The sequence below is a fragment of the Gobio gobio genome (genome assembly GCF_949357685.1).
Source record: "Gobio gobio genome assembly, chromosome: 20".
NCBI lineage: Eukaryota > Metazoa > Chordata > Actinopteri > Cypriniformes > Gobionidae > Gobio > Gobio gobio.
Genome location: NC_137113.1, coordinates 38144993 through 38170746, shown reverse-complemented (window position 1 = coordinate 38170746; position 25754 = coordinate 38144993). Strand labels below are relative to the sequence as shown.

Below are 25754 nucleotides of genomic sequence, written 5' to 3'. Positions count from 1 at the left end.
CCCGGAGGTAAATTTGTTTTGCAGTATGATGACATGATGAGTAAAGGGCATCCATATCACAAAAACAAAAACAAAATAACAATTACACGATACATGTGCTCAAGGCTCCACCACTCAAGACTTATAGTACATAAAACCTGTACATTCATATACAAATACACATCCCTACATATATACTGTACATTTACATATAAACATACATATGATACATACAAAAAACCCTATTTATTATTCAACACTGTTAAAACAGCAGGAATAAAGCTGCTTTTATACCTTGGGACTAAAAACCTCCGTCCAGAGGGAAGAAGCTGAAACTCACTGCGCAAAGGGTGGGAGTCATCATTTAACATAGAGGTAGCCATCCTCTGTAACTGTCTTGTATACAGGGATGCTGGATACACCTGTTACTCAACCGACTAGACCATTTAACAATCTGGTTTAAAGGTGTTTTGGCTTTTTTTATATATATATATACTGTTGTCTGAGGTCAACTTATGATGTTTGCGTGGTTTTTACATTCAGAAACATCATAATGAATAAGTAATAGGCTACTTTCTGCCTAGGTTTTGAGGCTCTCTGAAAAACGCTCGGTTTTGATGGGCGTGTCGCACTGAAGACTTGGAAGTAAACGGCCACAGCTAGGATTGGATAAGATTTGCATATTTAATGAGCTTCAGCTCCCGTCAGTACATGTGGGGATTGTTTTGAAAGCGTCTGGGGAATCGCTCACAGGACTCACAAAATATCTTTCCACCCGCGATTGATTGGAATGTTGTCGCCCGAACAGTGAATATAACTGTGAACCGTACACACATACACACACACACACATGCACGCGTGCAAGAAAGGAATGTTATTTCACTATTTAAGATGGCCCGTCGGCAGGCTGAAAAACACATAGCCCCGGGGACGTTGGGCTTTTAAAAAAGTCAAGTCCGAGCCCTGGCCCATAACGTTACAAGTCTGAGTATGATCACGAATGAAGAAATAACACTTCAAAAAGAAGATTCTCCAGCCTGTGACCGCGTGCTAAGGTATGTAAACAATAGATATCAAATGATCTGTAGCAATGCAATACTAACACATATAAAAAACATGTTTTACTCACATAAGTGAGTGTTGCACCGCTCCTGTCGGATCCAATATAGAAGGCACAGCATTGTATTTTAATCTCGATATGTCTGCAAATCCAGTCTCGACCTCTATCTTGTTTACAATCGATTCCATAGTGAAATGAAGCGAACAAATGCGCAATGTCTTACACACGTGAGCTGGGGCGCGACCCGTTTAGCTCCACGAGTCGGTGGGCGGGCTGGAGGCTGTGCTTCTGCGTCCTATTACGTCAATGGTCGACATATTCTGAGATCTCTCTTTTCTGGGCCTGGTGTCTATAAAAGCTTTTCTTTGACTAACAAGGATGTTTTCAGCTCTGAAACTTACAGGATATTCTTATATCACAATGAACTTTTAGATATCAAAGACTCAAAGGAAAGTTGATTTCTCAATTCATCACCCCTTTAAGGAATTTCTTGCTTTTAAGGATGTATGACCAAACCATGCCACCAAGGAAAAGGACAAAACTGACTCAATAAAAGCATGATAAAACATGGTCATTATCGTTCGGTCAAATTCCAGTTAAGATATATTCACTTTAAATGAAATATGAAATAACACACTACAGTTAAAATTATAACTTTACATATATTTTGTTACTTAAATTGAAATAATAGTACTTCTTTAAAACTAAATATTATTAAAACATGATGATAAAAATGTACTTTAAAGTGTGTTAAGACATATAATCATGAAAGTGTACGCTCTTCTTTCCGTTAATATTATATTATCAGCAAGTACAGTTTTTAAAAATATTTTATTTTAAGTTTTGAAGAACACTAATAGTGCACAATCAATACAATTAAGCAGGAGTTTTTACACTCAATTCACACTTTATTTATTTATTATAACTTTTTTTTTTTAAGAAGAAAAAAAAAAGAATATGGTTATACACTGTTGCTTTTGTTTCACTGAGAATTTACTCCAGAGATCAAGCCTGTGTGGATAATAAATGACATGCAATGATGGTGTTGGTAGGGTGGTGATGTGTTGTGTTGTTCCAGGGTGGCGGTGGGGGAAGGGACAGAGTTGAATGGCCCAACGGGCCTCCCACCCCTCATACTCACTAGAGAGGGTCAACAATGTGGAGGTTGTTGGGTGTTGTAGTTCCATTGCTGAGCAAAATTGTGCAATTATTCAAACTGACGGCATGTTTACAAAATAAAACATATTTACTGCAGTGTCAGAGAATATTGACATAGACAGTCTGAATCTGTTTACATATTTATCTGTTATTCTAAGGATTTATTTTCTATCCATAAGCGCAAAAGAACTACAAGTTCCATTATGCTTCCTTTGTGTCCGCGCATGCGCAGTGGTTGAGGACGTGTGGATCTGATAGCCATGAATGGGGTGGTGGAGACGAGGGTCTGTGGATTTTATCCAGATGCTAAAATTAATGTTTCCACCTCAACGGAGTTATTTTTATCGTAACTTTCGACACAAACACACTCGACTGCTTTAAATGCTTCACGTGAGACAATCTCATTCGGCGTAGCAGCTCTGTTGTTTTCATCGCGTGGCTCGAAGCAAATCAAGGTTTCGATTGTTTTCTATTAAACATGCCTGGAAACAAGTCGTCGCTGATCCAGAAGATAGCGAGCCAGGCTTCTGTGACTTTTACAAACTGTTCTTCCTCTGCCATTGGCGACAATAAGGTGTTTTTAGAGCAGCAGGCAGGGTTAGTCTCCCTGCTCTCCGACATCAGGGCTGCGGATCTGAAGATTTCGCCACCGAAGACAGTCTCCATATCCTCCCCACAGTCCTCAGCTGTCCCTCCGGTCACATACATGCACATCTGTGAGACTGATGTCTTCAGCATGGGAGTGTTTCTGCTGAATTCTGGGGCTTCCATCCCTCTGCATGACCATCCTGGGATGAATGGCGTGCTGAAGGTCCTATATGGCAAGGTCAATATAAGGTGTTATGACAAGTTGGATAAAGCTGTTGGTGCTGAGAGTGAAACTGAGAGGCAGTTTGAGCCACCACTGTTGCCTTTCCAGAGGGATAATGTGAGGAGAGCCTCGCTGAGGTCTTCCGGACAGTATTCTGAGCAGAGCGGCCCTTGCATTTTGACCCCTCTCAAAGACAACCTGCATGAGATTGATGCAGTGGATGGACCAGCTGCGTTTCTTGATATATTGGCACCACCTTATGACCCTGACGACGGGAGAGATTGCCACTACTACAAAGTTTTACAAACTGCTGGCAAAAAGTCAGAGCAGAGCGGGGAAGATGAAATTTGGCTTTTAGAGATCCCCCAACCAGATGATTTCTGGTGCGGGGGGGAACCTTACCCCGGACCTGAAGCTTCGGTGTAGAGAGATGAACACTGGAATGGACTTGTAGCCTCTGTCCTTGCTCTAACTCAGATGTGTAAAAAAAAATTTGTTTTTTTCTTTATCTTGGGACTGCAAACAACACATGATTTTAAATGTCCATTCCAAGCCTACGCGCCTCATAGGCTAAATCAACTCTTTGTGGCCTTGCTTGTGAATAATGAATGTATACATGAAAAGCATTTACTCTTGTATAAGTGCACACTATATATCTACATTAAATATATTTTAATTTATTTTAAAAGACACTATTTCTTATGTACTGTTTATATTTTTACTGTAAAAGTACTATTAAAATGACTGTAAATCACTTAGACTCTGTCTTCAAGAAAACGTAGCATTTTGTGCATCGTGCAAGTTTATTCTTACATTATTAGTATTATTGACAGACTTTTCGGTAACACTTTATGTTACAGTGTTGCTGTTACACATTTTACATGTAGTAATAACAGTCAATTATGCATAATTACATGCAACTAACTGTATGTGACCCTGGACCACAAAACCAGTCAAAAGTCGCACGGGTATATTTGTGGCAATAGCCAACAATACATTGTATGGGTCAAAATTATCCATTTTTCTTTTATGCCAAAAATCATTAGGATATTATGTAAAGATCATGTTCTAATCAAAAATGTATTAGTATCAGTAATATGCGTTGCTAAGGACTTCATTTGGACAACTTTAAAGGGGATTTTCTCAATATTTAGAATTTTTTTTTTTTTTGCACCCTCAGATTCCAGATTTTCAAATAGTTGTATCTCGACCAAATATTGTCCTATCCATCCATCAATCGAAAGATTACTTGTTAAGCTTTCAGATGATGTATGAATCTCAATTTCCAAAAATGTACCCTTACGAATGGTTTTGTGGTCCTGGGTCACATCTATTACTTGGTACTCTATTGAATAATTACACTGTCAAGGACACCTTAAAATAAAATTGTACAGTTTATTTGATGGTGTCATTGTTACAGCGTAATTATATATTTAAGTACTGAGTAATATTAATTAACTACATGTACTTACTATAGGTTTATGGTAGGATTATAGGGTTTGGTTGAGGGTTAGTTGCATGTAATTATGCATAATTTACTGTGGTAAGTACATGTAACATGGACACTGTAAAATAAAGTGTAACCAACATTTCTGTGTGTAAAATAAAGCTGATTAACTTAATTAAATTAAAACATAATAGTTAACTTGACCCTTCATAAACAGTTTTCAACTGCATATGCGAAACATTAATAAGGTGACGAGAGGAAAGGGGGAAGCAAAAAAAAAATTTCTTCTTATCTGAATGCGTGGATAATATGCTGTGCTTAGTTTTGTTATTACTAATGATAACGATTCTGTAAATTTGGAATAGGTTGTGTCCCATACTTGAATGAAATCTGTTTTAAAGTCAGACTTTCAGTGTGAATGTTGACAGACATATTAATGTCTACTGTGGCGTCATCATTTCCCACACATTGTCTGTAACATTAACGTACGAGGCAGGCTCGTGTCTCGGGCCTAAAAGTAATCATTTGTTTTCATAAAATTAATTCAATTCTTAGACACTGTTCATGTTGGACATTGTCCTTTCCTGCATCCCTTAAGGGCTTTTTTTCTTGACCTGGCTCTGTGAACAGAACAGAAAGTAATCAGATGGTCCTTTGTTAAGCTCAGCTTATGTTCAGTGCTGTTTGTTTGTGAAGTTCAGTTGATTAAATCTATACATAAATGAGCATTTAAGTCTCTCAGTCAGTGAAAAGAGAGCTCATGGACAGTTTTTGTAGACTGGCAATACAACATTAGAAAAGTAAAATCAATGATTTGCTTATAAATGCAGCTCTTAGTATTAATCAGCCTCTTATCAAACTATATATAATCTCAAAATATGGATTGCAAATATTGGCAACATGTGTCATGTAGCTGTGATGTAAATATGGGGTTTGTCCCTGCACTTAATGTGGGGGTTGGAATACCTTCAACCACATAAAACCACAGAGGTTCATACAGTGGCAACAATTATTTGTCATTTTTTCAGTGTTGTTTCTCAATTTTCATACCATAGACACTTTAAAGAGTGCTCATGGCATATTGTGTTTTTGTGTCAAATCAGTCAATTCATAGATCACAGTGTGAGTCATTTTGTCCACCTTAAACATTGAAAATGCAGGACTGTGAATATTCACACCCTTTGTGCATTTGTAAACAACAGTGTGTGGGAGCTGACCCTTATGAGACCATGAGTCAGAGCTCAGTGATGCCAAAGCGGGAATGTCCCTACACAAGTCTACTTCACTTTTTCCTTCTACACCACTTTATCTCTAATAAAAATCAGACAGTTAAACAAAAAGTCACAATCCATGTGTTGTTTATTATTTTCATATTGACAAAGTAGGACATTATTGACCTGCGTTAGTCACAAATACATTTATATCAGTCAGAACAACCACAGAACAAACGTCAAATCGCTATGAGTTCAGCTATGTACAATTCTTGTTTAAGCACAAATGCAACACTTTTAACACGAAACAGTTTGTACAAAAATATATCTTCAAAAACTTTCATATTAAAGGATAATGTACAATTTAATTCAAGCCTTCTGGTGTATGTACAAGATGAACGGACAAAAGGCACGACAATGGGAGAAAATAGTGATGTTAGACACCTTTTGACACCTCAAAGTTTAGTTGAAATGAACTTGATTTTTTTTTTTAAATGCAACCACTCAACTTTCCACCTTTTATCTAAGACACAATTCTCCCACGTGCTATCTAAGGTTATTTTTTTATTATTAAATTAATTGGCCTAAATATTCAAACAAAGTGCGTTTGGTCAGTCAGCATGCGACTGAGGCAAAAAGAAAACGAACATCGCACCACCTTCAAAAGTGCGCACAATAAATGTGTCCATGTATCGATTTGGCACTGTGGTTTGATTTCACAACATCAGTCCACCACCCAGTTTTAATATATTACGAATGGTGCATTATTATTGTCATTATATTGCCTACATAGTGTTGGATATTGCACAGTCCAGTTGAAAGTTTACTGGCTTGAACCGGACGAGCAGATGCCCGTGGCGACGCCGCGCTCTGAGCTGGACACACCAGAGGACGAAGAGGAGGATTTTCGCTCCTTCTGTCGCAGGTGGATTTTGGTGTGTCTCTTTCTCTCGTCGCTCCGCGCGAACTTTCTCCCGCAAAAGTCGCAGGCGAACGGTTTCTCTCCGGTGTGCGTGCGGATGTGGGTCGTCAGGTGGTCGCTGCGACTAAAGTTCCTCATGCATATCCGACACTGGAAGGGTTTGTGCCCGGTGTGGATGCGGATGTGTCTAGTGAGCTCGTCGGACCGGGAGAAGCGCCTGTCGCAGCCCTCCGCCGGGCAGGGGTAGGGACGCTCGTGCACAGGGGTCTTGCTGGGTCTGTTGGGGTATTTCCTCGGGCGCAGGATGGGCCTGAGGGGTAAATTCTGCGGGCTGTAGGCTGTGGGTAGCCGGGGTCCGTCAGATACCGGTCCCCCCAGTGTGAAGTTCCTGATAGTGTTCAGGGGGGTCAAAGGAGGCGGCACTCTGAAAGAGTCCAGCGGGCACGAGAACGGTTTGCGGTCGGGCATCGACTGCATGTCCCTCTGGCACGGGGGCTGGAAAAAGCCGGCGTAGTCCGGGATGATGGGGAACAGCCCGGAGTCTGTGTTTGGCTTTGGGGATGAGTAGGATGGCGGAGGATAGGAGATCGGACAGGTGGAGGTGGAGAGGAATGCGGATGGGTCTTGATACACCTCTCCGCATCCAGAGTAGGGCGGCGGGGGAGAGTATATGTGCTCCATATCTGCCTGGTTCTGCGCCATGGTGCAGCTGAGAGTGCTGGAGAAGTGGCCGGGGGACACCGAGGATGCAGGTGACGAGGATGCTGAGGATGGCTGGGTCATGCCCAGGATCCCCGCGCTCACGATGTTGATCACGCCCTCTGGGTTCCAGTTTCCTGGGTACTGGGAGTCGATGGAAAACTTTCCCATGTATGTGAAAGTTTGGTTGCGAGGGCCAGGTGGTTGCGCGAAGCTGCTGGAATAGGTTAAGTCGAGGGAGCGCTTATCCGTGCTCATATCCCCGCCAATCAAGCCATCTGCAAAAAACAAATGCACATAAACACAAAGTTTAGATACACGTGAAAAAGTCTTGTCTTATGGATCATGCGACCGTCAGATGCAAAGCGCGTAGCTTTTACGCACACTTCAGTAAAAAGCTGTCCACTGTAAAATCATGATTCGGCATAGCATCTTTGTTTGCAATCATTTCTGTACCCGTTTTCTTTTTTTGAACTAGTCAAACATAAGCAAGCAAATGCACGTTTCCAATTGTTTTACTACAAAGTAGCCACATGTTTGCATTCCCATTGAATGCACTAAGATGCGAACGATACATCAACACAGAGAGCACGTGAGGATGGAAGCAGTTGAGATGCGCGCATCGTTCTTACCTCCAGAGTTGATCTGCTCGTAATGTCCTCCTAAATCACCGTTTGGAAATATAGTCACAGAGGCTGGCAGTGATGTGGCAAGCTCGTCCACTGAGTAGATGCTTTCGACAAGCGGGTGCACAAAGCCACCCAGAGTTACGGGGGCTTTCTCCAAAGTTTTAGCTGTCATCATGAAGTCGTATGGAAGCACTTGTTCAGATGTTCACAAAATGTTTTGTGCCTGTGCGAACGCTGGCTCAAAACGTTACATGTGGAAAGCTGTCAGTAAACTCTGGTGGGTTAGCGTTCACTGTGATGCCATCTGACGGCTCTGTGTTGTTGAATGACAGATCCTTGTGGAGCTTCTAGTGGTAGTATGTATTTATGGTGAGCCTATCAATGTGTCGTTACGTCACTGACCATTTAAGGACTGGATGGCAAAAGAAAAGTAGCGCTGCGCGATCTGATTGGTTGTAGACTGCGTGACGCGTTGAGGTAATACTTGTCAATGGAGAATCCTCTCTGTACAGCCGCTCGTGCAGAAAAAGCGATATGCTCGGTGGAAAAATTAACAAAGTACGTGGCCTGTTGTTTTAAAATATTTTAGATAGCCAAAACAATAACAGAAGTAAAGCATACGTTTGCTGAAAGATAATCTTAAGTGGAAAAAAATATTCCGTTTTGATACAACGCATCATTCTCAATCAGGAATTCCGGTTCATTTTCACGCCATAAATGGGTTTATCCGGTTAACAGCAACACCCCTTCGTCCATTTATGGAGCATATTCCGGAAATTGAGTATCGGAAACTCGCGAGTGTTGCCGAGCAAAGAGACGCGGCTTAACAACCACAATCAAATGAGAGACACAATCACGGAATTTCTACCTTTGCTTCAATGGCACCGTCGGAAAGTGCGCTATTTGAATAGACCCCATGTTTTTGGAAAGAGGGAAACGTTTTTAGTAATGGTGTTCTATAATTAGAGTGCTGCTGGAAAGTAAATATAGCATCTGATTAGCTATAATAGTGCAACCAAAAGTTATTTTATTGTTGTTTTGCTGTCTTCTGGTGGCGTTAAAGCGTTCATGGTGCATTTGATTAAAACAGCACAGACAGCTTGAAAGTTCCTGGCTCAGACAATTTTGTTCTCTGCTTTGTTTTTCATATTAGCCTATAGGTTAGACCTAAACATTAGCCTAAACATGAATAGCCTAATTTTGCCCAATTCAGCTCTTAAACGCAAAAAACTAAAACTTTCCAAATGTAAATGCCTGTATACGTAAATAGAAATGCTTTCCGCTGTGAGGTTTAAAGATGCGACCAAATAAAAAAGATGATAGAAGTGAATTCCCCCCGTGGGTTTAGAAACTGCTCTTAGTAAGTCATACGGGGGAGGAGGGAGCTGAGGTCGGAATTTCAGCCAATGATTTCAGGCTACTCTATTACAGAATCAATTCATAGCCTATAGGTATCAATATGTAGCTTATACATGTAGCCTACAAAAAATACCCTACATCTAGCCTAACTATTTGAGTGAATTGAGGCTTGTGAAAATATGCATCCAAATGGACAAATTTAACAGCTTTCACCTAAAATCACCTTTAGAATGCTGACTTGGGCTATTTTGGGACAAATGTGCATCACGTAGATGGCCAAATGTCACACAATATCACCCAATTATAACTCATTTTATAATTTCCCAAGATCATATTTGCCGTGATGAAATCCACATATCAAAAGGCAGAGAAAAGGATCAATCACTGGTGAATATTCAATAGAAATTGCTGCCGCGCGCGCTCAGTGGATTGAAGTCCTCGCGCGGAGCTGTCTCAATTATCACGCATGCCGTGGTTAATAGCTAATAGTCAAGTCACTACTCGACTTCTTTCTGAGTTATGACTGTTGGAATGCTCGTTCAAGTGTATGTGTGTTTTCAGGGCATATATGTTCATCTCTGGAAAAACTCTTCCATTGAACTTCCGACACCCCACACAGCACGACGTCCGGTATGACTGTACGTATGGTCGCACGTCTGAACATTTTCACACCATTTACAGTAGGCTATTTCAGTATAAAATACGTATTATCTGAAGAAAAAACAGTTCTAGGGGATAAACGGATTTTAAAAGCAAATATTAATAAATATCCGTAGATTTCCTTCAGCCTTGTTGCGTTTTGTTAACATTTAGGCCTAAACCAGAACAAGAAAAGCCTGATGGGATCACAATATAGGCCTATACGTAAATTAGTGCAGATGGTGTTTTTTTTTATTTGTGCGCGCTTGTGTGTGTGTGTAAACAACTACTTATTTAAAACTATATAAAGTATAGCTATAGCCTATTGATTTAGAATATTGTTAAAATAATATATAATATATTATAGGGTCCTTGTTACTGTAAATATAAATAAATATTTTACGCGACCTGCGTGGGTTATGTCATAGCCTATAAAATGGACAGGGGGCAGTATATGTCCCTTTACCACGGACTGACACTTCACGCTGCTACATGTAAGAGGTAGAAATAGCTCTCCTTTTTATACTGTTACTCTGTTAGATTAATAACTGATAGATGTAGGCTAAATTAATCATTTTCATTTAGTTATCTCTTCCTATCGTAAAAGAACATAATGGGCTCTGTAAAAGTAGCATGCCCATTTTCTGTAATAACAAACAAAGTTATTTTTTAATTAAGCACTATTTATATTTTTTATTATTTCTGAAGTAGAAAAAAGATCCAAATCAACCCAGCCTTCACTCTTCACACTTTATATATTATCGTATTCTTTACATTTACAATTTTCACTCATGCTAACATTGCAGAAGGAATGTTTTTTATCCTGTTCATCTCATTTCATAATCATATAGTTAAATTCATATAAAATATAAATGATTATATAGCCTATACAACGTCTTTTATATATACATTTGTTTACCTCCAATTGCAACTTTCACTGTAAAATCATTGTTGAGATCCTTATTATGAGAAATTTTCAAATGCAAAACTGCTAGAATCCTTTGAGAAAAGTGTTATTGCTTATTGCCACAGAGTGTTTAATACCAGTGATAATTGCATTTTCCGAAAAATAAATAAAAATGAATCAAATAAACAGAGAGGAGTGTTATTTAGGGTCAGAGCTTAATCCTCATTTTTGAAGATCAGCTCATTAGCAATTCAGAAAATGATTTCAGCATTTTATTTGTTCTTGAAGCATGACAGAGGCTTGAATGGGAGTCTAAATCGGCCCGCACACAGGAAACCTCAGTTAACACCCCCAGGATTTGATAGTACAATGAAAATCCCCAAAGCTTCCTGTTGTCCATCAATCACATATATATTTTTAGAGCCACCCATTCAAGCTCTGGTTATTTTTGAGAAGGTGTTGCTGTCATCATAAGCATGGCTTGAGAACAGTTTGTGATCTCAGAATGCCATCAGAGTGTCATGATTACTGAACGAATTAGAAACGGAGCCATCTGTTGCCACCGCATTCACTTATCACTGACACTACGGTACTGAGATGCTATAGTATATAAACCAGAGATTCAGAAGGCTTTCTTTAAATGACTACCGGTGACCACTGAAAAAATACGTAGAAAGTCTTATTAGTCAAACTTTTTTTTATACTGCCCCCACGCCTGTCATGGGCCTAAACGGAGCGGAAACTTTCAGGGCTGTTTATCGGCTTTTGTGGGTAATGATTTAATAAGGGCCCCATGCGGCTGTAACCTGTCTGAGGTCCCCTCTAGTCCACACGGCCCGCTCTGAATCTTTTATCGCCGCTGTCGCTCAAGCAGGCAATTAGTAAAGAGGTTGTGTCGTCATAATGACATCTCAGTAGATATTGACTGGAGTGCGTCCCCGCAAATCACCCTAAACGCTCAATAGCGAGGCAGGGCCAGCCACACGCCACAGTTACATTATCACCCGCAGACGTTTAGTGCCGAGCAGCTTTGCGTGTTTGTCAGGCGCGCCGGTGCTTTTCTTGCCCCGTGAATAAAGACTGCAGCGAGTAATGTGACAGACCGTGGCCAGACTGATTACAGGGACGTGTCAGCCGCTGTTAATGGGGGAAGCCCTTTAAACAATGTCTTGGTTCTGAGCCTGAACATCCATAATGAGGAGGTAATGAACCTGGTCCTGTTTCTGCAGGCTGTATTAATTGCGAAGGGCATCGGCTTCCTTCAACTGCTCTGCAAGGCAATACGAATTTGCTTTGAGATCAAGATCTTGTAGATCAGCGGTGGATATGCATGCGCATAACGCGTGGAAAATAAATCCACCCTATTCTACCTCATCAGCAACTGTTGTGATATAAACTTCACTGTAAGCGGTTAATTGTGGCTGCATGACAGCTCGAGAAAGAAGCCGCGCTCGACACAAAAGCGCTCAAGTCTGCACAGAACAGCGACAATCTTTGCCGCTGATTGCCACATCTGAATGCTTCACATTTTCAGGGATTCTTGTGTCCTCCCCCACAAACGAAAGAAGGAAACTTCTTCAGATGCATGTGTCTTTTGTTGTACGCCTACAGATGCAAAAATGTTTGCACACTGTGCAGAAGTGGCCCGCTTTGGCAGAGCGTGCCGGGCCCGCCGAATGCCCATTGGCAGCTGGGATCTGGCTGTCCCTGCTGGGAATGATGGTCTCAATGTAATGGACACCCACACATGGCAGCCACTGAATTCAAACGCTTTCTTTCTTGCATGTGCTCGGGGTCTCCTGGGGTCAAATGACTCCTGCACATTGAGGAGACATAGATTGACATCCTTCTGCATCAGCCTTTGCATTGTTTTTCATGGTAGTTTCATTGTTCTCTATTACTCATCAAGTTATCCATGAGATCAGCACACACAACAAAAGGCTTTGTGATATAACTGTACTCGCAAATTGAGTAAATAGGGCAGTTTATTACTTCACTAGTATTACCGTTTACTTTCTAGGCATAACAATGATATTTGAAAAATATCTATCTATCTATCTATCTATCTATCTATCTATCTATCTATCTATCTATCTATCTATCTATCTATCTATCTATCTATCTATCTATCTATCTATCTATCTATCTATCTATCTATCTATCTATCTATCTATCTATCTATCTATCTATCTATCTATCTATCATACAATGTCATTTTATTTACAGTAGCTCAAAGGAAAGAAAGTAAGCAAGAAAAGGGAAAACAGGACAATTTACAAATCTGCTCCAGGACAGGAACATCTCTCCAAACTGGTCAGGCATATGACAATACACCATAAAGCAAGCTGTCAAGTTACGCCCACAAAATTCAGATGAGGTTTGTCGAAGAGGGGTGAATGGACACAAACCTGCTCTAGAGCCAGCTGAGATCTAAAGACCAGCCGTGGGAGACTCCGCACAACATGAATTGTTCTTTTTACCGAGTAGGAGGCCGTTTTTCTTAGTGAATTTGTGTAGGTGTTACTTTTCTATAGATGTTCACCTTCAAAGCACTTTTTCGTTTGTGCTATTGGTATTGGCGAGCTTAGTGATCATTGTTCTATCTGCTTTTGGGTAATAATCTGTTTGCATTTCCTATTTATGTACAAGAGCCTGACTGAGGATTAATGAGATGATATTCCACTGCCTTTAGAGAAAGCAATGTGCTTGGAAGATGTGGATGTCTTTAAATATTTTAGATAAAAATATCCCAGAGTTTATAATTCCTAAATATTTGACCTAAAATGTATTTAAACAAAAATCATATTATATTTGATTCTAGCAACAAAACAAAAACATAGTTTTTTTACTTAATAATATTTGAAACAGTTCTTCTAAAAAAAATGCTTTTAACATTTTAGGTTTTTTTTGTGTAATTACATGCATTTTATTCTAATTTGACATTTTTTGAAGGACAACACACCATCAAGTCAATTTGTAACACTCAGCTGACATAATTGCTCACAGAAATGGTCGAGAGCAATAATACCTTTCCGTAAAAAAAGTTTCGCCGTGGTATTTGATAACATCCCATTATCCACATTATCTAAATGAAGGTCTCTGCTCACAGAGACAAGTACTGTACACCCACAGGTTCAACATCATGCAGCATTACAGTGCATTAAAGTGCACACACACATGCTCAAACACATGAAGAAACATTGGTGATGGTGAACGCTATACTCACATTATCAGTGCAGCATGGAGAGTGGCTCTTTGTGACTTCCCATCATATGAGTGGGCTCCTCCAAGAGCTTCACACGGCTCCAATAGCAACACAGCGCTCCACACACACTCCTGGGATAGCTGGTGCTCCTCATGCAAACTGATCTGGTTTCAAACTGATAGCCTATATTCTACCATGTGGCTATATGAGGTGCTGTCTTACTCTCTCGCGCGCTGGTTTATGGGGGTGTAACAATGTGGAAGAAGGAAACTCAAGACAATGGTTGGACTTCATGTGTATCCTACATCTTTGACATTGAAATTGTCATGGTAATGTTAAGTCAGAGGTGCTTTGATGGACAGAGTCGTGGGTTCTGGTGTCATTCAGACATCTTGCTTGGAGGGTGGACTGTGCAGTCATGCGTGCAATGCACGTGTTCATTAACTGTTCTTATGCAGTGAATCAGATAAGCCACAAAAAAGTGATTGTCTCCTTATTTACGTACAAAGCACATTGAATCATTAGCTAAATGACTTTTGTTATTCCGTAAAGATTTGAACACACCCCTAACGCTAAGAATTAAAATTAGAAACTCATTATGGACCATTTGTAGACCTATTAAAAAGAGGGAGTCATATTTAGGTGTCAGATTATATTTGACGAGATTAGTAAGGCATGTTTGAAACAGACTTCTTATAATTTAGCCAACAATTCAGCAAAATAGTTACAAATTCCCATGTGACTGTGATGGAATTTCACATGAAGTTGGATCAACTTGCAACTTAAAAATGTTGCCTTTATGTTACCATTGTTAACTCGATAAGTGTATTGATCATTTTGAATAAAATGAGTTTAAAAATGTAACTAAAATTAGGCTTGTCTTGTTGTACTGCAAAGCAATAATCATAGTCAAAATGTTGACACTGGTTCTGTTCTGATCCGTTTTCAGAGCACCGTCCTACTGGGGCAGCAGGTCACATCCTAACATAAGCGTCATTATTACTAATTACACCCGGTCCATCATTGACTTTTGCCTTCCCTATTAGCAACATCAGCCATTAACACTAATGTTCAGTTTAACACTGAAGATGTGAGAGTTTCTTCTGCTCTCTGGGACTGACTGTAGCATAATGGGTGAACACTCTGAGCCTCTTTACTCTTAAAATCATACATTACAGATATCCCATTAATTTAGAAAGTTTCTGATAAACTTCACAATCTTTATGGTGAAAATGACTGTCAATGGCATGTTTCTAAAATCTAAAAATACTGTAGGTTTCATGTAATTTTAAGAAGTTATTCATTTAAATAAATTAATTCTAGTATGCATATTTAATTAAACAAGACTAAAATCATTCTATGTTCTGCTAATTCAAACGAGCACACCATTTTCCATAGCAACACACAGAACCCAATGGTGTTTGGTGTCAGTGACATCAAGCCTGGCATGACATTTGAACAGGACTACATTGAAGAGGATTATCAGTGAATATAGCAACCTGTGGTTACACTTTATTTTGATGGTCCCTGTTAAATATTTTGTTGACTGTAATTAACGTTGCACCTACATGTCAACTAACTCTCAGAGTATTAGAAGACTGGTAGGGTTAGGGTTTGTAGAATAAGTTGACATGTACTTGCTAAGTCAGTAGAATGTCTGTTGGGGATCATCAAAATAAAATGTCAGCATATATTAAGACGGTGTCTAGCAGACAGTCATACAGATACTGTAATGACTGGTTGACATGTGGGTGCAACCTTACTTATAGAAAAGAAGGAGACCATCAAAATAAAGCATTACCCAACCTGTTAAAATTAATAAGACTTGGACAATAGTACATAAATTCTATGGACTACATCAAAAATAACATCATGGTGCTTTTTTGTCATTTTGGAGCTTGACACCATTACATTATTGTGTTACTCCCTAAAAAAGTAACTGTGTTAGTTACTTTTTATGGAAAGTAATGCGTTACATTACATTGCGTTACTTTTTCTTACCTATAGGCTATGGGCTTGCATGTTTGATTTTAAATAACAAAAAAAGCTATATTTTTTTGCAAACATAAAGGCCCTTTTACACCAAAAGAATGGCTGAAGGAAATACAAATTCACAGCTGTACAGTCTCATCTTCATCTGAACATGTAGGTTCAGATGACGATGAGAAGGATGAAAAAAGGTTCCAAAACAAAGAAAGACACAGTGTAAAAAGACACAGACAATACCAGACACTGAATTGAGCACAAAGAGGAACTTAAATACACAGTGATGATGAGACAATGACAAACAGCTGAGATGATTAATGAGTGTCCATGACAACAGATTAATGGCGGGAAACTAGAACAAAGGAAACATGTGACACAGGTGACCGACGAATGCAAACTAAAAGTCCATGAAAACGAAACTCAGATAATGACACAAGGGTGCAGCTCAAACAAACCTTTCAGCCGTGCTTCCATTCTGGATCGCAGAAGAATAAAGTTCAAGACTCTTACTTAAGCAATAAAAAAATGAATTACAAATGTGATGTTTAACTAAAGTCATTTCTGCTTATTATGGTTGAATTGGACCACCGACGGTCAGCAGCAAAGACATTGGTTAATAAAGTGAGATTAAAGGTGTGGTAAGTGGTATTTCAAAACTGCTTTAGAAAAGTGTCTCGAGCCGAGTACCAAAACAAACGTATAGCCAATCAGCAGTACGGGGCGTGTCTACTAATGACGGAGAGAAGAGCGATGACAGAAAGAGAGAGATGGCAGATAAAAAACAAATGTGGAAGATGTCTGTGGAACAAAAGAAGGCTTACGATCAGGCAAGAAGTAGGACCCGTGTAAATATCGGATCAGCTTTCCAGCGCTGGAGAGAACTCAAGGATTTCTTCTCGATAGGCGAGTAACATTGATTTTGTTTTGTTTCACAGAACTAATATATGCTGGCTTTTGCTTGAATATGCTCATGTGTCATGTTTGCTTGCTTATTCATTTGCGATCGTATTGTCGTTCACTTCAGCGATGATAAAGACCCTTTCATTTCCACACCGTATAAACCTGGAGCGTCTAAACCTCCTCCACTGTCTGTTTGAAGCATCAGCTCCCAAAGTGTGTCCGAAAAGTACGATAATATATTCCTAATATGTTTGATCGATATAACCCTCTAATCTTGTCCTAAATGTAATATGTTTAGTAGTTGGTCTGTCGTGCTCGTGCTATCGAGTTATTCATGAGAACTGTGTTTGTGTTTTTGGGATGTAAGGGATGACTTTTTCACTGAACATTCGACCTGGATTACCATAGTAACACACATTGCTTACACTTATTGACGACATCATACCCTCAGCCGGCTGGACCAGCAGATTCCGCCATAGTCGTTGCCTGGGTTACGTATGTGTGGGGCGGAGCTATCAAAATAGGGGCGTGTTTGTTTTGGTGATTTGCAATCAACATCGGTTACCAGAAAGCACTCACCCCACCTTTAAATAAATAAAGTATATTTGCATAATTTAACATTTAATTATTGAAAATGTGTGTAATATTCCGAGATTGCATTTGACTGTTCATTTTGAGTAATAGTGAATCTGTTTTTGTGCAAGTGAGACAAGCAAATGCCTGCTCTAGATCTACAATAAGAATCATGTTCACTTACTCACGATTTCTCTCAACATGGGGGCAGGAGAGCTGTCAGTCAATAAATGGGGGAAAAAAGTAACTTGAGATACTTATTTTAAAAGTAACTCAGATATTTTTGGTGTAAATTTAAAACCAATGTGTTACTTTACTAGTTACTTGGAAAAGTAATCTGATTATGTAAGTTGCGTTACTTATAATGTCGTATGGACAACATCTATGTGAAGATTCTTCAGAATTTCCCCTGAGGTCTTCTTGGGGTTTCAACGGGATTGAAACAAGGGTGAGTCAATGATGACAGACTTTTCATTTTGTCTTTAAGAACAGGAAACATTGGCAATCGTAATATTAGCCAGCATAAATAGATTTGGTAATATGTTATTTTAGTGTCTTTGTTACTTGTACGTTACTATAGTAATAACAGTAAATTATGCACAATTACATTCAACTAACCCTAATCCTAAACCTATAGTACATGTAGTTAATTAGTACTTAAATGTATAATTGCACTGTAACAAGGACACCCTAAAATGATGTATAACCATAGATTCATATAAGCATTTTATATATTAAAAATCCGTTTTTGTACCTTTTGTTCCTTCACAAGTTCTTCTCAGTCTAATGCATTGGATTAAAAAACAACAACCACATTATTAGCAACGCTGCATAAAATATCGTAAAAGCATCATAACTAAAACAAATCCATGCAATTGAAACTTAAAATGTGAGGCAATACAAAGCTGCACAACATTTTAGGTGTGTGTGGGGAGCAGCGTGAACGGATACAGCACAGAAAATTAAGCAAATGGCATCATTATAAGCGTTCATCTTGGCTTGCGAGGGGTGCGGGAGATGATGGGGTGTCTGTGTCTTCAGCGGTCTCAACAGACAGAGCTGCATGTCAGGCGCTGGTAACAAATGGTTCTGCTAAATCAATCTTTAATTTGATGCCAGCCTTTTGCTAATGGAGAGTCTTGTTAGAGTCTTAGCCTTTTGTCGGCTCAGTCAAAGTTTAGCCATTATGCAGCAGATCCATCATTTCTAGATGTGGTCAGTAATGAATTGTGTGCATCAGCATCATTAGAGGTTTATGAACCAAAAGCTTCCACCTATTAAATGGAGCTATTAAAGACCCTCTTAATGTTCACCCTGTTTAATGGTGAGAAATAGACTAAAGCAGTCACGGGAGAAAAATTAGTTGATTTTGATTCATTAGATGTACACTCATTTATGTGATCCTGAGTGATTGCTTTCTAATATACTGTTTCCCACCAAAACAACAAAAGGACATAATGTCTTCATCAGGAAAATCTTCTTATTTAATATCTGAACTTGTTTGTGAGATTTCACAGGGGACCAACCGTCTTGCACAAATACAAAAAACAATGCTTGACATTGATCAATCCATAATCTCGAACATAAAAGGCATAATTCGTTTGAATGTGATGCACCATCACATACATGCTTGATTTTGTATAATTTTTCCTTTACCCTACCCCTAAATCTAACTCTTACAGAAACCTTTGGCATGTTTTAGATTTAAATAAATGTTTATTCATAATTTATTCATAAATGTTTGTAACAATGTGGAAGGCATGGAGTTCTTATGCTATGTTTTCATTTTAGCACTGCTTCCCTAATTGATTGTTGTTTATATATTATACATTATTAGTAAGTATCTCTATTACAATTGTGCATACTTAGGTTTATTATAGTATCTAAGTTCTAGAGACCAGAATGTCAAATAGAGTTAACAACCTAATAACTTTCAAGGATTCACTCTGAACCTTAGTAACTGCATAGCAACACCCTAGAAACCACTCAGAATATTTCAGCAAATGGCTTCAGTAAATACTGGGAAAGCTGTCAGGCCATCGATGTTAGCGAGAGTTTCGCACGTGCAAGTGGCAGTCACGTTGTCTAAAGAAAATGTAAAAACCCCAAGTTCTTCACCTCCCCTTGCAGAACCTCTTTGGCATCTTTAGATATTATATAAGCCATTACTTAGACACAATATATAAGTGTGCGGTCTTTTCCCTTTCTGATTCTTAAATGACACTAATAATGTCGAAAATAGCAATGATGTGCCAACAAAAATAGGGTAGTTCATGACTTTTATTATTTTCATATTAAGATAACACACTAGCTCTACAATGAACCCTTGTGAAAGATAAGTCCACTTTAGCATACATGCTTATCACGGAAATAATATACTTTAAAAGAATATAACCCATATGTTTTTGGACACGTAATGGCTTTTTATTTGCAATTAAATGAAAATGTATTATAGTTTAAATTTATATGAAGTGTAATTAGTTGAACTTAAGAGTGCCACTTAAGTACATCTTTATATGTAATTTCGTAATTAATTCTATTGTCTTTGTAATATGTTTTACTGCTGAATGTACCGACAAGCATTTACTGCAAATAATGCAAATATGCAAATAATTATTCACATTATCTGCTATTGCGTACTGTTTACAGACAGATTATGGCACATAGCAGTGAACTATGAATGAAACTATGATGTCTTTATAACAGTTTAGTGCTGCTGCATTAATCTTTTACTGTTTATTTATACTGTTTTACTGTGAACATAGTTCACAATTATGAACACACGTGTAATATTGATGCTGTTTTAAAAAACTCTTGCACTACCTCACTTTATAACACTATACTGTGGCTGTACTGTTTATATTTTTTTAGTTTGTATTGTTTATTGTTGGGTAATTATTACTTACGGTTTTAATCGTCTTTTTAGAGCTGCTAACCCCATTTCCTTGTTGTGTACTGCTGTATGCATTCAAACATTGACAATAAGAATTCTTAAACCTCTAAAATATACTTTAAAATCATTTCTACTAATGTAATATCAAATAACACACTACAGCCTTAGTGTGTTGGTCAACACATCGAAATAAGTGCACTTCTTTAAAGCAAAAAAATATATATTAAACAAATAATGATTTAAAATGTACTTTTTTGACATTATATACTTTTTTTGTACACATTGTACTTTCTTTAAGTGGCCTTTTATTTCATTAATATGACATTATCTGCAAGTACAGTCTTTTAAAAAAAATCTCCTTTTAAGGTTTGAAGTACTACAAGTGTAGTTTTCAGAAGGGAACACTTACTGACCCTTCTTGGCGTTTTTAGATTTTAAGCAAGACATTATTTAGTTGCATTGCTAATCCATTTTCATGATGGGGACCTTGTGTGATTTCAGGTTTACTATCACTTACTTTAATATTTGCTGTATTATTTTTGAACATAGACAGCTCTCTCTTTTGAGTCAGTGTTTGGAATGTTGGAGAACATATGGGACATTTCCGCACTTCGCATGAAACTCAATACTATCTACCTATGAACCAACAGCATCCCACTGTCCCCATGTGAGTCTCTCTGGGCGCTCTGGGAGTAAGGTAAAGTCAGAGCAGCAGCGCTGTTGTCCAGGGGAGAAGAAACAAAGGCCCAGTGGCAGGTCCATTCTCCCCCAAAGCCGATACCACCTGCAGGGGCCGGCCCCTCTCCTGAGCGTCCCAGCACCGCTCTCCAAATGATGATTAATCACGGGGGGCCGAGGGGGGGCTCGGACCCTGACACGGCCATAATGCCGGTCACCAGAGTCTGGATTGGCCAGCAGCGATCAGTGGGTGGATGTCTACGGAAGATGGATGACCTCGGCGAGGGCTCGGACTCCTGTCATTAACAAGAGAAAAAAAAAACAGACAACAAAAAGAAAGGCAGCTTGGTGTGAGGGAGACTCGGTTTGTGTGGGAATAAATGAGAGTTCTGACATTAGCAAACGTTTAAGACACTCAACTTTCCCAACGCAAAGTAGTCTGAGCCCTGACACTACATGACAGCCGTGAACTTCTGGAAGTTTGTGATCGTTTGCTCTCATCAGCGGAAAGAAGAGCCGCGGCGAGCCGAGATTTTCTCTGACAGTTACAAATGAAGCCGCGATTCATTATTTTCCAGGGAATTCGGTCTTCTGCAGACGAAGATGGAGATGCAGCCGTGGCGTCACTGCCCATTTGGATGGAGATGAATCAAGGCACTTTAGCCCAGACGCAGCACTGACAATCACATCAGCGAGGCTATCGGACTCCCCTCTACTCCTCGTGGACGGATCCGGTGTGGAGCGGAGCGGGTAATAAAGGCTCCTACTGAAACCCCATTAAGCCCAGTCTCCAAAGACCAGCTCATTAGCATAGCGGAATATTCCCCCCGTTTGTGTAATTCTATAAACTCTTATTGCTTCCACTATCCTATTCTTAAATGACGCTAATAATGTGGAAAGTTTAGCTGTATAAATGAGGGTGTTCTCGCGTTTTTGCAGCTTGTGTTCGTTTTAATCCGGCGTCTGGTTACCTCATTCACAATCCCCCTAATGACCCATCTTTGTTAATTAAGCAGACGAGGATGGGGGGGAGGGGGGAGGGGAGGAGGAGCAGATGCAGGAAAAGCCACGTTTCTCCTTTGTTGTCAAACTGACACGATTGCCTGTTGTCTGTCTGAAATTAAGGACAGATTAGGTCATAACCATGCAATATAGCATTTATTACACGCGTATACGTGTTAACCAGCCATTATCAACAAATTAATGATCTTTTGACCTTTAAATAAAAGAAAAATATGATTGTTCTTGTTGAACAACTCATGAACCATCAAGGGCATTTGAACATTTATTCACATGCAGATAATACACAAAACATGCACCTTTTACATTAAGATCTAATGACATTTAAAAATGTGCACAAAAACACTTTAATACAGCATCATATGAGCAGACCGAATTCAAATATTTAATTTTCAAAAATTTGATTCTTCTGCATAATGTGGAATAAAAAGTCTCTATGCATATGAGTATGCTGAATTTTGTTGCATTGTTTGGTAACACTTTATTTTAAGGTGACATAGTTACATGTTACGTACTTAATATAGAAAACAGTAAATTGTGCATAATTACAAGTAACTAAACCTAAACCAAACCCTAACCGTAACACTGTAGTAAGTACATGTAGTTCATTGATATTATTCAGTACTTATTTGAGTAAGTACAATGTAACTACAACACCTTACAATAAACCCATTGTTTCTACCTTAAATTAATACATGACGTTAGCTAACTGCATGATTTGTATTATCTTAGAACTGTACATTTCTGAAATACATTACTTGGACACAGTCACTCACCTCTGATCACTCAAATTTTCCGTAAAGCTGCTTTGAAATGATAATATAAATTAAATTTTATTCTAAATGTTTGATTTTTGGAGCTGTGACAACGTATTTCTTTGGGCATGGCATGGTCAAAATATGTTAACAGGAGAACATGTGAAAACTGAACAGCTTTTGGTGGAACAGATACAGCCATAAGAGGTGCATTTTACACTTTGCATATAGTAGTAGTTATTAACATTAGTGGGTAGAAGGAACAAAAGAGCAAACTGGTTACCTGTAGGCCTGCAGTCTATTTTAGAAACTCAGCATGAGCTCTTCTAGCATAGGATTTCAGTAGGTGTGGATCAAAGATCTGGAAGTAGATGAGAAAAATCTAGTCTAAATGCATGTATAATTTCTGTATTTATGTTATTCTCATTCATTTTTTGAAAAAACAAACAAACATAGTCCTGGTTATGTTCGAATGGTTAAAATGCTGTTATATGTCATGATTTGTTATGTCAAGGATTATATTTTAACAGAAGACACACTTAATTTTTGCTTAATACAATAACGTTTAATTGATTGATTTATTTATTTTTGTCCTTAATATTTTTTATCATGTCGTAACAATTTTAGGTAACACCATTTTGTCTTTGTTACACGTTACATGTTGTTAGTAATAACGGTTACACTTTATTTTAAGGTGTCACTGTTACAGTGTAATTATATGTTTAAGTACTGAGTAATATTAATTAACTATGTGTACTTACTATAGGGTTAGGGTAGGATTAGGGTTTGGCTGAGGGTATTTGCTCGTAATTATGCATAATTTACTGTTATTAATATGGTAAATTCATGTAACGTAACAAGGACATTGTAAAATAAAGTGTTACCGTAATAACTATAAATTGTGCATGATTACATGCAACTAACCCTACAACAAACCTAATCCTAACCCTACAGTAAGTAGTTAATTAATATTACTCTTAAATGTATAATTACACTGTAACAAGGACACCTTAAAATAAAGTAACCACACTTTATTTGGTTACACTTTATTTTACAGTGTCATTGTTATGCAGTATGTTACATGTAGTTATTATAGTAATAATAACTATAAATTATGCATAATTACATGCAACTAACCCTAAACCAAACCAAACCCTAATCCTAAAGTACATGTAGTTAATTAATATTACTCAGTACTTAAACGTATAATTACACTGTAACAAAGACACCTTAAAATAAAGTGGGTAATACTTTATTTTACAGTGTCATTGTTACAAAAGTTACATGTAGTTACTATGGGAATAACTATAATTTATTCATAATTACATGCAACTAACCCTCAACCAAACCCTAACCCATATAGTATGTGTAGTTACTAAATATTACTCAGTACTTAAATGTATAATTACAGTGTAACAAAGACACCTTCAAATAAAGTGTATGGTGACACAGTTACATAGTACTTACCCACATAAGTCCTGAGTAATATTAATTGACTACATGTACTTACTATAGAGTTACGGTTAGGGTTAGGTTTTGGTTTAGTACTTGTAATTATGCATAATTTGCTGTTACTATTACTATAGTACATGTAGTAACGTGTAACTACGTCACCTTAAAATAAAGTGTTAGGGACGGGATTCGTGTTATGGATAAGGTTCAAGGGTGAGTTTAGGTACATCAACAGTGTAATTATAGATGTAATTACAGAAATTAATTGCAGATGTAAATACATACAGCTATTTTGTAATATACATATATGCTCTAAAAAATGCTGGGTTAAAAACAACCCAAGTTGGGTTGAAAATGGACAAACTCAGTGGTTGGGTTGTTTTATCCTAGTGAATGGGTTGTTTTAACCCAGCGATTGGGTTGTTTAAACCCAGCAATTGGGTTGTTTTAAGCAGACATTTAACCCAACCGCTGGGTTGAAACAACACATTCACTGGGTTAAAGCACCCAACCGCTGGGTTAAAACAACCCAACCACTAGATTAAAACAACCCAACAGTTGAGTTAAAACAACCCATTCACTGGGTTAAAACAACCCAACCACCGGGTTAAAACAACCCAACCACTGAGTTTGTCCATTTTCAACCCAACTTGGGTTGTTTTTAACCCAGCATTTTTGTATAAACAGGTACTGTATGCATACAATAAGTGCATTGTATCAACTAATCAATTCAAATATAAATATAAAGTGGGTCCTAATATTTAATATTTACACAACATGTAATGTAATATTTATATGATATAACAGCATTTTTGTAAATAAAAAAAAAAATTTTTGTTCCCAAACTACACTCTAAAAAAGCTGGGTTAAAAACAACCCAAGTTGGGTTGACTAACCCAGCAATTGAGTCGTTTCAACCCAGCGAATGGGTTGTTTTAACCCAGTGAATGGGTCGTTTTAACCCAGCAGTTGGGTTAAATGTTTGCTTAAAACAACCCAATTGCTGGGTTAGTCCATTTTCAACTCAACTTGGGTTGTTTTTAACCCAGTGTATGATGAAATATATTAATCGTAGAAGAGGTGCATGTGAGTATTTGTCTGTGTATGAATTGCAGCTTTAATATATATTTAAATACCTTAAAAAAATAGCGCCACGTATTTGACTCACATCTAATGGCAACGGTTCCCAGCGTTTTCACTTGGTAATTTCTTTAGGTGTCAGCAGGACAGTGTATGTTCTTGCACTGTAGATTTTTCTTTTATCACACTACATCCTGGCTCTTCCTGTGACGCCCTCACTTTCTCAGTGCATGAATGTCCCCAATACAGTAAAAGTACAGACAGGGCAATTTTCCCTGACATGCACTGCCATCTTGTTTTGCTCAGCGGGACAAAGAGGGGCCGACTGATGGCTTTGTTAGGCCAGACAAGCCCTTGACAAGCGAGCTCCATATTCAAAGCATCTTCTTCC

General features: G+C 38.4%; 2 protein-coding genes across 3 annotated transcripts; one reads left to right on the top strand and one right to left on the bottom strand.

Annotated features, from left to right (window-relative positions):
* The first annotated feature begins 2431 nt into the window (after positions 1-2431).
* adoa (2-aminoethanethiol (cysteamine) dioxygenase a) lies at positions 2432-4651 on the top strand. The gene is made up of 2 exons (XM_079846340.1): positions 2432-3894; positions 4523-4651. Exon 1 carries the CDS (start codon positions 2676-2678, stop codon positions 3432-3434), a length of 759 nt encoding a protein of 252 aa, XP_079702466.1. The 5' UTR covers positions 2432-2675; the 3' UTR covers positions 3435-3894; positions 4523-4651.
* A 1146-nt stretch (positions 4652-5797) lies between these two features.
* On the bottom strand, positions 5798-14173 carry egr2b (early growth response 2b). 2 transcript variants are annotated; one of them, XM_079846339.1, is made up of 2 exons: positions 14048-14173; positions 5798-7565 (listed from the first exon to the last, which is right to left on the bottom strand). In XM_079846339.1, exon 2 carries the CDS (start codon positions 7543-7545, stop codon positions 6490-6492), a length of 1056 nt encoding a protein of 351 aa, XP_079702465.1. In that variant the 5' UTR covers positions 7546-7565; positions 14048-14173; the 3' UTR covers positions 5798-6489. The 2 variants fall into 2 exon arrangements, with proteins under 2 accessions (XP_079702465.1, XP_079702464.1); XM_079846338.1 differs by lacking the exon at positions 14048-14173 and adding an exon at positions 7920-8254.
* Positions 14174-25754: the final 11581 nt, after the last annotated feature.

Bases quoted from the DNA above. Each gene is read 5' to 3' on its own strand.
- adoa (XM_079846340.1), top strand. From the start codon at position 2,676: ATGCCTGGAAACAAGTCGTCGCTGATCCAGAAGATAGCGAGCCAGGCT.
- egr2b (XM_079846338.1), bottom strand. From the start codon at position 8,091: ATGATGACAGCTAAAACTTTGGAGAAAGCCCCCGTAACTCTGGGTGGC. The intron at 7,566-7,919 runs GTAAGAACGATG...TGTTTTTTGCAG, and splicing joins CGAGCAGATCAACTCTGGAG to ATGGCTTGATTGGCGGGGAT.